General features: G+C 40.4%; 1 protein-coding gene across 2 annotated transcripts in view; it reads right to left on the bottom strand.

The window, feature by feature from the left end:
• CHCHD3 (coiled-coil-helix-coiled-coil-helix domain containing 3) overlaps positions 1 to 11,986 on the bottom strand; it is a 128,804-nt gene extending 116,818 nt beyond the window's left edge. The window contains exons 1-2 of one of the 2 annotated variants that reach the window (XM_039699484.1): positions 11,769 to 11,986; positions 7,636 to 7,705 (exon numbers count right to left, since the gene is read on the bottom strand). In XM_039699484.1, the coding sequence (XP_039555418.1) occupies positions 7,636 to 7,705; positions 11,769 to 11,849 (151 nt within the window). In that variant the 5' untranslated portion in view covers positions 11,850 to 11,986. Of the gene's footprint in view, positions 1 to 7,629; positions 7,706 to 11,768 lie in introns of both variants that reach the window. The other variant, XM_039699482.1, reaches the window with a different exon arrangement.
• Positions 11,987 to 12,215: the final 229 nt, after the last annotated feature.

Here is a 12,215-nt window from a genome sequence, read left to right as displayed (position 1 = left end):
ATGGAAACTCCAGCACGTTCAGGCTTGGAATTGCTGACTGGAGAAAGGATGAGGGAAAGAATTGAAACATTTGTACAACGTCCTGGACGTGAGAATCGCTTTTAAAAAGGAGAATTTCCAAGAATTTCTTGCCTTGAAGACAAGATTTCCATAGTCCAACAGCCCATACAGCAGCTTGTTTATTTTGGAGAATAATCTGGAAGTGAATTCAGTGAGCAAGTGGGAAAACATTTATTTCATGTAATATTAACAGCAGGAGCCAAGAGGTCAGCTTAGAAATAGCCAAAATTCACATTTCAAATATCTGCACGCTCCTAGAAAGAATTTACTCCTCTCAAGGAAACTGGAGGCGATTTACACCCTTTTTGATGCTTTTTCTCCAACTCCAGCCAAACCAGCTTTTTTTATTGAATTATCAGCACACAGCTACAGCATTGTCAACTTTGAAATGTGTGTTTTCAGGCCTGTATTGCTGCTTTTAATAATAACTGAAAACAGGCTGCAAACAATATGTAATTATGATGTTTATGGTTATTTTCATTATTCAGAAATTGTATAGAAATAAAAGATAATGCAGAAATGCTTGAAATTCTCACAACATCATTAATCCAACACCTGCATTTTTAATGATCTGCAATGAGATCTGCTAATCAAAATTACTTGTGCCAATGACTGGTCTCAGCTGATGCAATACTTACTACAAATTGTGGGTTTTTTTAGTGTTACAAATTATAAGCAGGAAGAAAACCAAGGTACTACTGGGGGAAAAAAAGCTGAAGAGATGAAATAGGAAAATCTAAAGGAGAAAGAATAATTTGATTATCACAAAGATGCTCCAAGATAATTCAGGAATTCCTGAGGTTCAATTTTGAGTAGAATATTGTTTTCTTCTGCCAACAGAATAGAATAAAAGCAAAAATAAATGTGTTCAACACTGAAACACAAAACCACTGAATTTTGACCAACGTGATCTGGGATCAGTGGTGCTCCTCCAAAAATTCCAGCTTCCTTAGGTGTCTGATTAACACCAAAATCATTCTTCTGAATAGCCACTGCCTTTTCATTCTTCCCACCCATTTCTCCTGATATTCCTTTTTTCCTCCTTAAATTTCCTAAATTGGTGCCATCTCCCCTTGTTGAGAAATGTCAATCAGTAGGATTGGAGATAATGGAGAGATTTATCAAGGATAAAATGCCTCATTCTCATGGGAAAGGGAAGGAAAAAGAAAGGGGAAAAAGGAAAGGGGAAAAAGGAAAGGAAGGAAACAAAAAGAAAGGAGGAAGAGGAGGAAAAGAAAAGGAACGAAAGGAAGGAAGGGAGGAAGAGGAGGAAAAAGAAAGGAGGAAAAGGAAAGGAGGAAACCAAAAGTGAAGCATCTTGGACAAACCATTCAACTCCTTCAGTAAAAAAGTTCCAGAGATAAAAGGAGAAGCAGAACCTTTCTGGGAAGAACCACCATCTCCAACCCTAAAAAAGCAGCTGAGATTAAATGCTTGTTTTTATGTGATTAACATGAGGTGAAATCAAACGTGGTTAATGGAGCTAAAAATGAGAATCTGATAAATTACCTCCGTGAAGCAATGCCAGAGGCACACAATAAACCTTGCCAAAAAAAAAAAGGAAGAAAGGTCCTTTCCTTACTCCTTAAATTTCAATTTCAACCAACAAGTAGGAATATCTGAAGCCCAATTTTCAGCCTGGTGTTGTCCAAATCTTTAATATGACATCGCTGAAAGTCAAGGAGTTCAGAACACAAAGCAAAGCAGGATGGGGGGAAAAAATTGTGGCAATAAAAGTTTTTCCCATTCCCCCGAGGCTGAAGAAAAGGATCTCTAAGTGGTACCTCCAGTTTAACTAAAAAACAACTGCACAAAGCTTTCAAGCAGCAGCACCAACGAAACACTTAACCTGCCTCAGCTGACAAGTGATGAAGAGCTTTAGGAACATTTTGCTGCAGCCTGAAGATGAAAGAATAAAACAAAGCTTTTCTTTTCATCTTAATGCGATTAAATCGTCCATTTAAAGTGGTTTTTTCTACCACACTGAGGAGTCTCTGGCTGTAAATAAATTGGGCTGGGAAGAAAAGTAGCAATTTACTATTAAAACCTAAAGGTTTTATTACGTGGAGGTCTCGTCATGCTGCTGAAGTGGTGTTATATCTAACAAGTGCTATTTTTCAATAATACAAAGGAAACAAATGCACTTAAACTCCTCTGCTCCTCCAGTCAGTGCAGAGATAAATTTGGACAAGAATATCTGTTGTACTATAAAACCAGAGAGGATTCTACGCAGCAGAATGACAATTTCCTTGCTTGGTGCTATCAAGACTGGTGTTGGTGAAATCAAACAGCTCTAATTTACTCATTGGGTTTATCTCCTTAAAATGGTCAATGTTTTTTTATTTTGTTCTTCAAGGTTAAAAAAAAAATCATTCAAACTGCTCCAAATGACTTCTATTCCAACAATCCCTTAAATTACAAAGCTCTTTATCTGAGCCAACTATCTGGGCTTTCTGACCTGTAATCCCAGGAAGGTCTCTGAAGGACAAAGGAGGAATAGGACAGAACAGAGACAATTCTGCAAGAACACACGTGGGACATTTCTAACAATGACCATGACAAATGGGTCCCAAACAGGCATTTTCTGATTTTTAATGCATAAAGTAACCAAAACTAAGGAAAAATTAAAGGGAAAAAAAACCCAAAACAGGTTGTTACAGATTTTTAATTAATTTTAACATACATAAAAACCCCCAAACTCAAACCACGTAAGTCTGGCTTGTAAACAGTGGATAAAATCTGGCTGCATTTACAGCAAGCTCAGCCTAAGGCTGGGCTCTAAGTCCTAAAGCTTTGCCAGGATTTAACTACAAAACAATTTATTCAGAACTATAAAAGGAATGGCACCACTTCCATGCATAAAGATCCAGTCCTTAAAACTCATTATTTCCTGATGTTTTGCAAAGGGCTCCATGAACTTAACTCTTCCTCCTGAATTGAGCTCAGCAGAAATTAATACAAAAATCACACAGCAGCCACCAACAGCTGTTTTCCAAAATTATTTTCCTGCTAAGCACTGGAAGGCTTTAACAAGCACAAATCTTGTGCTCCCACATGAAAAAGCAGAAGGTTTTAACTTTTAACCCACAAGCCATTGCTAAGCAAATACTTTGGATGTGCTTGTTAAACAGCAGCTACGACAAAAATCCCTTTATTTGTGTGCTACACAAGATTTGGAGAGGCAACGTCTGCACTCAGCAAACCCTAATAGAGCACAGGCAGCCTAAAGCAGAATAGCATGAAATTTAATTTCCCCAAATCCACCAGAGACCCAAAAAGCACATGGAAGGCAGTACATAAAAATTACCTGTTCCTAAGAATAGATGGAAACAAAAAGCGACGTTTCTAAATGAAGGCTCCTTGAAAAATAAATTCTGCCTCTGTGCAAGAAGCCACACACAGAAAATCATTTGTAAAAGGCAAAAACTATAGAAGAAAGTGGCTGTCACTGCAATGAGTGTGCCTGAGACCTGTTTACTTCCACATATGAGGACAGGACCTGGCACATCCAGGGCTCTTCCTTAAAATTTCATCTGCAACAGCCCAAGTTTTCCATCATTAAATCAATTAAAAGTCCCCCTGATACCTGACAATAGTCATGGGATAAACTGGCTTTCACTCTGGCCCTCATGCTGGGGATGAAACAAAACCACAGCTCAAGCCTACAGACTGAAACACTGAATTCCTCTGTGGCATTCATATTCTCTGAAAAAATTCCTTCACCCAGGATTTTTCACCTGGGAAGCTGAGAAGCCTCAGAGAAAAAGGAAAACAATTTTATCTCATTTGCTTCTCCTGTGTTGTGCTGCTTTGGAATGAGTTTGGAATTGTTTACCCACAGGTGATTGTTTCTTTGGATTCTGCTGTGAGCTGTTTTCACTCTTTGGCCAGTCAGTGCCAAGCTGTGTGAGGCTCTGGAGAGAGTCACGAGTTTCCTGCAGAAAGCACCAAAACCAGGCAGCCCAGAGGTGCAGGGTTGCTGAAATCCCAAAAGCTTCAGGGGAGACTCAAAATGCTGCTTGGGAATGAGACAAATGTTGGGAACACAGGATCAGCTTTTTCATTCATGCCTTGCAAGATGAAAATTCAGCAGGTTCTGGATGTTCATGGAATGGTTTGGGCGGGAAGGGACCTTAAATGCCACCCAGTGCCACCCCTGCCATGGCAGGGACACGTTCCACTGCTCCAGCCCCAGTGTCCATCCTGGCCTTGGACACTCCAGGGATGCAGGGCCACATTCCTTTTACACAATTATGGATATTTTCCATATTCAACTCCCCTGATTTGCCAGTTTTCCCCTGGAATTTCAGCACCATTTGACAAGGGCTTACCCAGCCACCTGAAAGCACCCACAGAGCACCCTGCACATCACCTAGACAGCAAAAACTTTTCATTTCTGCAGCACTTCCTCCAACTCCAATGCAGAATTCCACCTTCCCCATTCCCCTGCAATCCAATAACAGGAATGTCAAGCTCCACTAAAAATCTGCTGTTCCACTGCCAGCACAACAACTTTGGCACCTTTAGCAACCTGGTGAGTTACAAAACGTTTCACCTTTGGATAATAAAACACTTCCATCAATACCTTTAATCCAAAGGATATCAAGGCACCTCACTGAAAATGAAGAGTATTATTAATTCTTATTATAAAATTATATAAAACTACAATATATAAATAAATATATATTATAATATACACTATTTAGATTATAGTATACATTATAATATATATTATAAATATATATTCATATATAATGTAATCCTAGTACAAAATATATAATATATTGACATTATATATCAATACATAGTATTATATCAGAAATACAATTAAGAATATATAATTATTTATAAATATATATACTAGTATAAATTTTATTGTTTCTTATTCTTGTTATGAATATTATTATTAATAACAGTAATATTCATTTATATCAAGAAAATCATGGCCTTTCAGGCTATCAGTTATCCACAACCATCTCAGTGTTGCCTGAAGCTTCTACTCCATTTATTTCAGGTTTCCAGTACAAGTTTAAAATTCTTTTTAGAAAGAATTCCCAGAGCTGTGAATAGAGGAGGGCAAATAAACACAAAAACAAAACCCAAGCTCTCCTGGCTCCTGCTGCAGGAAGAAAAGTGGAAAATCCACATCAGGAATTTCCTGAGTTTTCCAGGTGTCTCACAGCAAAGGGAATCAACCCAGGCACTGCCAAATTTCTGGGGTTTTTCCTGTTCTGAAAATAAGAGGAATTCTAGAAAGGGCCATCACAAATGTCAGTTTATTTCATCTTTCAGTTCGAGCACAGAAAAAGTGCTGTGGGAACAAAAAGGTGGATGGAAGCAATTAACACATGAAAGGGCCAAGAACTGCCAGGGTTTATTTGCAGAGGATTCTTGCTTAACTGGCAGAAATTCAGCCCAACTCTCTAAACTTCCAGTTGCTCCCAAAAACTGAAATCACAAAATAATTCTCACAAGCAATACTGCAGGGCCTCCCTCTCACTTCTCCTGAGACATTCCAGTTTTAAATTCAGTTTTTCATGCAGGATCCAGCTGTCCATAATTCCTAATATCATCAGGACATGCTGCAACTCTTCAAGAATATTAAATAAATTAAGAATCCTGATTTTTCTCAGTACTGGAATGTGTAGGAATAGGATGTCCTTTAGGATCTCCCACCTTCCCCAAATCTGTGCCCCTGACCTGTCCCTGCAGGCCTTGTCCCCAGTCCCTCTCCATCTTTCTTTGAGCCACAATGAGGTCACCCCAAACTTCTCCAGGCTGAAGAATCCCATTTTTCCCAATGTTTCCTCATAGCAGAGCTGCTCCATCCCCCTGATGAATTCTGGATTCACTCCAAGTCTTTCAACTAAAAGAAAAACCCAAAACAAACAAAAACTAACAAAAAAATTAAAAAGCACTTTTTGCCACACACAAAGAGAAACAAAACTGAAAGCTCAAGACATGCAACAGTGTGAATTAGCAGAGAATTCCTGGAGTCCTACAGCCCTCCCACACCCCAAAATCACAGGAACTTGCTCACAGGACCATTGCCATAATTCACATTTAAGGATGAACAGCAAACAGCACAGGAAACAGGTAAGACATGCAAGTGTTGTTCCATAAAAATCCTTTATCTGGAATAATTTCTTCACCATAATGAAATTCAGAGACACAGTGAAAAATCTACTATTTAAAAAAAATTAAGTAATGAGATTCCCTGTCCATGGTTCCCTGCCCATTGCAGGGGGTTGGAATGAAGAGATCTTTTAAGATCCAACCAAACCATTGTGGGATTCTGGGACAGACCCCTCCAATTACCAGGAAACCAAATTTATGCTCCAGAAAACACAAAGATGCTGAATTCTGTTCACTCAAGTCTTGCTGCAAGGCTGCCACAGGACTGGTGTTTAATCAGTGCTGAGTTTGTTGGGATTTCCTGTCAGGCAGGAGGTCCTTGGGGAATTCTGCTCTCATGAACATTTCTGGAGCACTGAGAAGAGCCTTGCTTGAACTTCCCAGGTTTCAGGGAGATCACAAATCACCTGCTGCCATCTCTGCCACTGCTCCTCACTCCTGCAGCAGCTGGGTCCTGCTCTCTGTCCTTCCTCTGAAGGATTTTTCCCCTTTTGCAGAAACAGATTCTATTAAAGGCACAGAGATTTTCTGTTTTATTAGATTGATTTGTTTAATTTATTTATTATTATGTATTATTATTAATAATTTATTTGTTATTTATTAAATAAGCCAAGGCCCCCTGTCACAAAATTGTAAAATGAGCCCTGCTGGTGCCTCCTCACGAGCTGGGTCACACCTTGCTTGTTTTCATGGATTAATTTTTGTGGTTTTGTGTCTTTTTTTGTGTTGCTGTCTGGGTTTGGATGGAGTTTCAGTGGCTCAGGATAATTAAGAAAGGACACTTAGATTATTTTCTTTTTTAACTTAATAACTGATTTTTTGAAGTTTCTAATGTAGACTTTTCAATTTAATTACAGAAGATTACTTAAACTTATGAAGAAGAAGGTAAAGAAGAATAATTTGTTGTTACTTTAAAACTTCTATCTTGTTTTATATTTTAAAATTTTAACTTTTTTAATTTGTGATAGTACACACTTTTAACTAACTATACACTTGTCATTTTAGTACTATTAATTAATTTTGGAAGTTTGTTTTATGGCCTGAGGTCAAACGCCGTGTTCTCTTGTGCCTTGAAGCACAGAAAGTTTAAAATTCTCAACATCCAGCATTCCAACACTTCCCAAACGAAAAGTCAGTTTTGATTAAAGGAAGAATTTTCTCTTCAGAACTCAAGACATCTTCTGGGGTGTTTTGGAGTTTTTAAATCTTTAACAATGGATAACAGTGTGGAAAACCAACTCTAATTTGTGTTTTACCTTTGAATATCAGCCAGAAAAAAGACACAAGGAATTAACTCCTCTAACAGTCTACAAGCAGAAAAGTTAATATCAAAAAAAAATCATCTTTGTGAAAGGGCAGTGAGTTCATTCTGATGCTCTGAAGGGCACACCTGATTTGTTTTCCCCCAAGAAAAGCAGAAAAGCAGCAGCAAACCTGCACCTGATCCTCGGTGCTGCCTCCCCCCGGGTGAGGACGGCTCCTTCATGCGGTCGATGACGCTGTCGGAGAGCTGCAAAACACAACCAAGACAAATTCAGCTCCTCCTCAGCCCCACTTCCCCTCCAAATGCAAGAAAAGTTCAGAAAAACACACCTGGGGCTTCTCTGCAACACGTGGCAGCTGCTAAAATGCAGCCCCCAACACAAAGCAATGCCCCGAATTGTTCGCCTCACAAAATAAAATAAAATTATTTTGGCTCTCACAGAGGATACAGAATTAAGGAAAGAACACCTCTGGGTGTGTTGCTGGTAATTAATCAGTATTTTTGCCTTTCTCAGTGATTTAATTGGCCTTTCTGAGGTGCACAGCACTCGACCCAGGAAGAATTTCATCCTGGGGAAGCCCTGCAAGGGCTTGTGCAACACGGGTGGTCACAGTGGAACACAAAGTTCATTCTGATGTTGACACAAGCACACAGAAAAATACCCAAATTGTGCAGAATGCTTCAGGGTAAGAGCAGCCTCCAGTTGCAATGGAAGCCCGTGGATAAAATTAACAAAAGGGAAAGAATTATTAGCTTAGGACTTATGGATTCCAACTTCTGTCATCAAATCACAGAATTATTTTGGTTGGAAGGGGCCTTAAAGAGTTTTAATTCCACCCCCTGCCATGGCAGGGACACATTCCACTGTCCCAGGGTGCTCCAAGCCCTGTCCTTGGGCACTCAGAGGGATCCAGGGGCAGCCAAAGCTTCACTGGGCACATTTCAGAGCACATGAACTCCACTCTGTATGGAATATATAAAATATATTCCATTTATACCACTGTCACCTATTTACTCAAGAGCATTAAACGACCAGAAATGGAAAAAAATATCAATTTGCAGAAAGAGAATTAACTCTTAGGACTTCTCCTGCACCTCTCCTCCCTAAAAACAGCAATAAATGATAAATTATTATCACTTCTGGTAGGAGTGATAACAACTCCTAAGCTGCAGGGATCCCCAAAGCTCCTGGTGTCACAAGTTCTCTTTGTGACAGTAAAAGATTTTAAAATCATAGAAAATTTGGGGAGTTAGAAAGAAAGTTATGCTTGGTAGGCCCTGGGAAAATGTTAAAATAGGCCCTGGGAAACATCAGAACTTGTGTGTGCCAGATCATGTGAAACTGCACCTGTGCAACCAGTATATGATAAATGATAGAACTGTTAGGTGTGATGATTGTTTAGAGATAATTGTTGTTTAATCAAAAGAAGAATCATGAGAAACTGTGTTCAGGGGTTGGGGGGATCACGAGAAGCCTGTGCTTGGATGGAATCAATGTATACAGCAGAACAGTGTAAGTTTAATAATTAATATGTAAGTTATAGAAGGATGGAATATAAAACCATGTTCATCCCAAAGCCATGGCAGAGTCAGATTTGGGTCTGTACAGCCAGAGCTCTTCAATAAAAGCACCTGCATCCAATCATTGATTATTAACACATTGATTATGTGCACTAACACATGTGTATTAACACATATGATGTGTATTAATATGCATGATCTGTATTAACACATTGATTATATGTACTAACACATTGGTTATGTGTATTAACACATATGTGTATTAACACACATTATGTGTATTAACATTTATTATATGTATTAACACATTTATTATATGTATTAACACACATGATGTGTATTAACACGTGTATTAACACATATGATGTGCATTAACACATTGATTATATGTATTAACACATTGTTTATGTGTATTAATACACACTATGTGTATTAACACATTGATTATGTTCATTAACACAAATGTGTATTAACACATATGTGTATTAGCACGTATGATGTGCATTAACACACATTATGTGTATATTAACACACGTGATCTGTATTAACACACATGATCTGTATTAACACATTGATTATGTGGATTAACACATTGATTATGTGGATTAACACACACTGTGTATTAACACATTGATTATGTGGATTAACACATATGATGTGCATTAACACACACTATGTGTATTAACACATTAATTACATGTATTAACACACATTATATGTAGTAACACACTGATTATGTGTATTAACACATATGTGTATTAACACACATGACCTGTATTAACACACATGTGTATTAACACACACATTATGTGTATTAACACATTGATTATATGTATTAACACATATTATGTGCATTAACACATATGTGTATTAGCACATATGATGTGCATTAACACACATTATGTGTATATTAACACACATGATCTGTATTAACACATTATGTGGATTAACACGTTGATTATGTGTAGTAACACATATGTGTATTAACACATATGTGTATTAACACACATGACCTGTATTAACACACATTATGTGTATTAACATTTATTATATGTATTAACACATTGATTATATGTATTAACACATATTATGTGCATTAACACACATGATGTGTATTAACACGTGTATTAACACATATGATGTGCACTAACACATTGATTATATGTATTAACACATTGTTTATGTGTATTAATACATACTATGTGTATTACCACATTGATTATGTGCATTAACACAAATGTGTATTAACACATATGTGTATTAGCACGTATGATGTGCATTAACACACATTATGTGTATATTAACACACGTGATCTGTATTAACACACATGATCTGTATTAACACATGATCTGTATTAACACATTGATTATGTGGATTAACACATATGATGTGCATTAACACACACTATGTGTATTAACACATTGATTACATGTATTAACACACACATTATATGTATTAACACATTGATTATATGTATTAACACATATTATGTGCATTAACACGTGTGTATTAACACATGTGTATTAACACAGATGATGTGTATTAACACACATGATGCATATTAACACGTGTATTAACACACATGATGTGCATTAACACACACATTATATGTACTAACACATTGTTTATGTGTATTAATACACACTATGTGTATTAACACATTGATTATGTGCATTAACACAAATGTGTATTAACACATATGTGTATTAGCACATATGATGTGCATTAACACACATTATGTGCATATTAACACACGTGATCTGTATTAACACACATGATCTGTATTAACACATGATCTGTATTAACACATTGATTATGTGGATTAACACATATGATGTGCATTAACACACACTATGTGTATTAACACATTGATTACATGTATTAACACACACATTATATGTATTAACACATTGATTATATGTATTAACACATATTATGTGCATTAACACGTGTGTATTAACACATGTGTATTAACACAGATGGTGTATTAACATACATGATGCGTATTAACACGTGTATTAACACACATGATGTGCATTAACACATTGATTATATGTATTAACACACATGATCTGTGTTAACACATTGATGATGTGTATTAACACCCACACTGATTGTGTGCCCCTGAGCGCTGACATTTGGGACATCACAGGGTGTAATGGCACTCCTGGCACAGGACGCGGCTGCCCCTGGCTCCCTGAACGTCCCCGGCCAGGCTGGACCCTGCGACAGCGTGGGGCACTCAGAGGTGTCCCTGCCACGGCAGGCTGGCCCCGGCTGGTGTTTAATGTCGCGCAGAGCGGTGACAAACACAGGCGGATCCGGGGCGCAGGGCAGCGGGACACGGCCAAGGGAGGAGCGGACAGAGGTCAGGGAAAGACAAACGCCGCTCCCGCCGCCCTCAGCGCCCCTGGGAGGGCTCACGGTGCCCCCGGGAGGGCTCTCGGTGCCCCTGGGAGGGCTCACGGTGCCCCTAGGAGGGCTCAGAGTGCCCCCGGGAGGGCTCACGGTGCCCCCGGGAGGGCTCAGAGTGCCCCCAGGAGGGCTCACGGTGGCCCTAGGAGGGCTCACAGGGCCCCCAGGAGGGCTCACGGCGCCCCTGGGAGGGCTCAGAGTGCCCCTAGGAGGGCTCACGGTGCCCCCAGGAGGGCTCACGGCGCCCCTGGGAGGGCTCAGCGCGCTCCTTGCCCTCACAGAGAGGGGAAATCCCGGCGGGACAGGGAGGGACAGCGGGAAGGGGAGCAGCGGCCGGGCCGAGCCCGAACCCCGCGCCGGCCCCGCGCTCACCCGCACGCCCTTGACCACGGTGATATTCTCGTTCTCGTCCGCCTCGAAGGTGACGCGCCGGGTGCTGCCGCCGCCGCCCATCTCGGCCCGCGGACACACGGACGGCCCCAAGGAGACTCGGCGAGCACGCTGCCAGCGCGCCCCGCAGCAACGCCGCTCCCCATTGGCCCGCCGCGCGGCCCCGCCCGTAGAACGACGCTCCCTATTGGCCGAGCCGGCGCGTCGCCATGGGAACGGCGCGGCCCGCCCCTGCCGGGGAGAGACAGGTAGCCGGAAAGGTGCGGGAACTTTATCAGGGCGAACTTCACGGAGAGCGAGAGGACTACAGGTCCCGTGATGCTCCGCGCGGGGAGGAAGCGGGGTGGGCGGCCCCTTGCGCGCGGTGCGCGCTGGGTAGTGTAGTCTTGTCCGTCCCTGGACCCGAGCACATGAGGGGGTGCAGAAAAT

Source organism: Passer montanus, unplaced genomic scaffold, assembly GCF_014805655.1.
Source record: "Passer montanus isolate IOZ18808 unplaced genomic scaffold, ASM1480565v1 scaffold135, whole genome shotgun sequence".
Taxonomy (NCBI): Eukaryota; Metazoa; Chordata; class Aves; order Passeriformes; family Passeridae; genus Passer; species Passer montanus.
Note: the sequence above shows the minus strand (reverse complement) of the source record. Positions and strands in the feature narration are given on the sequence as shown.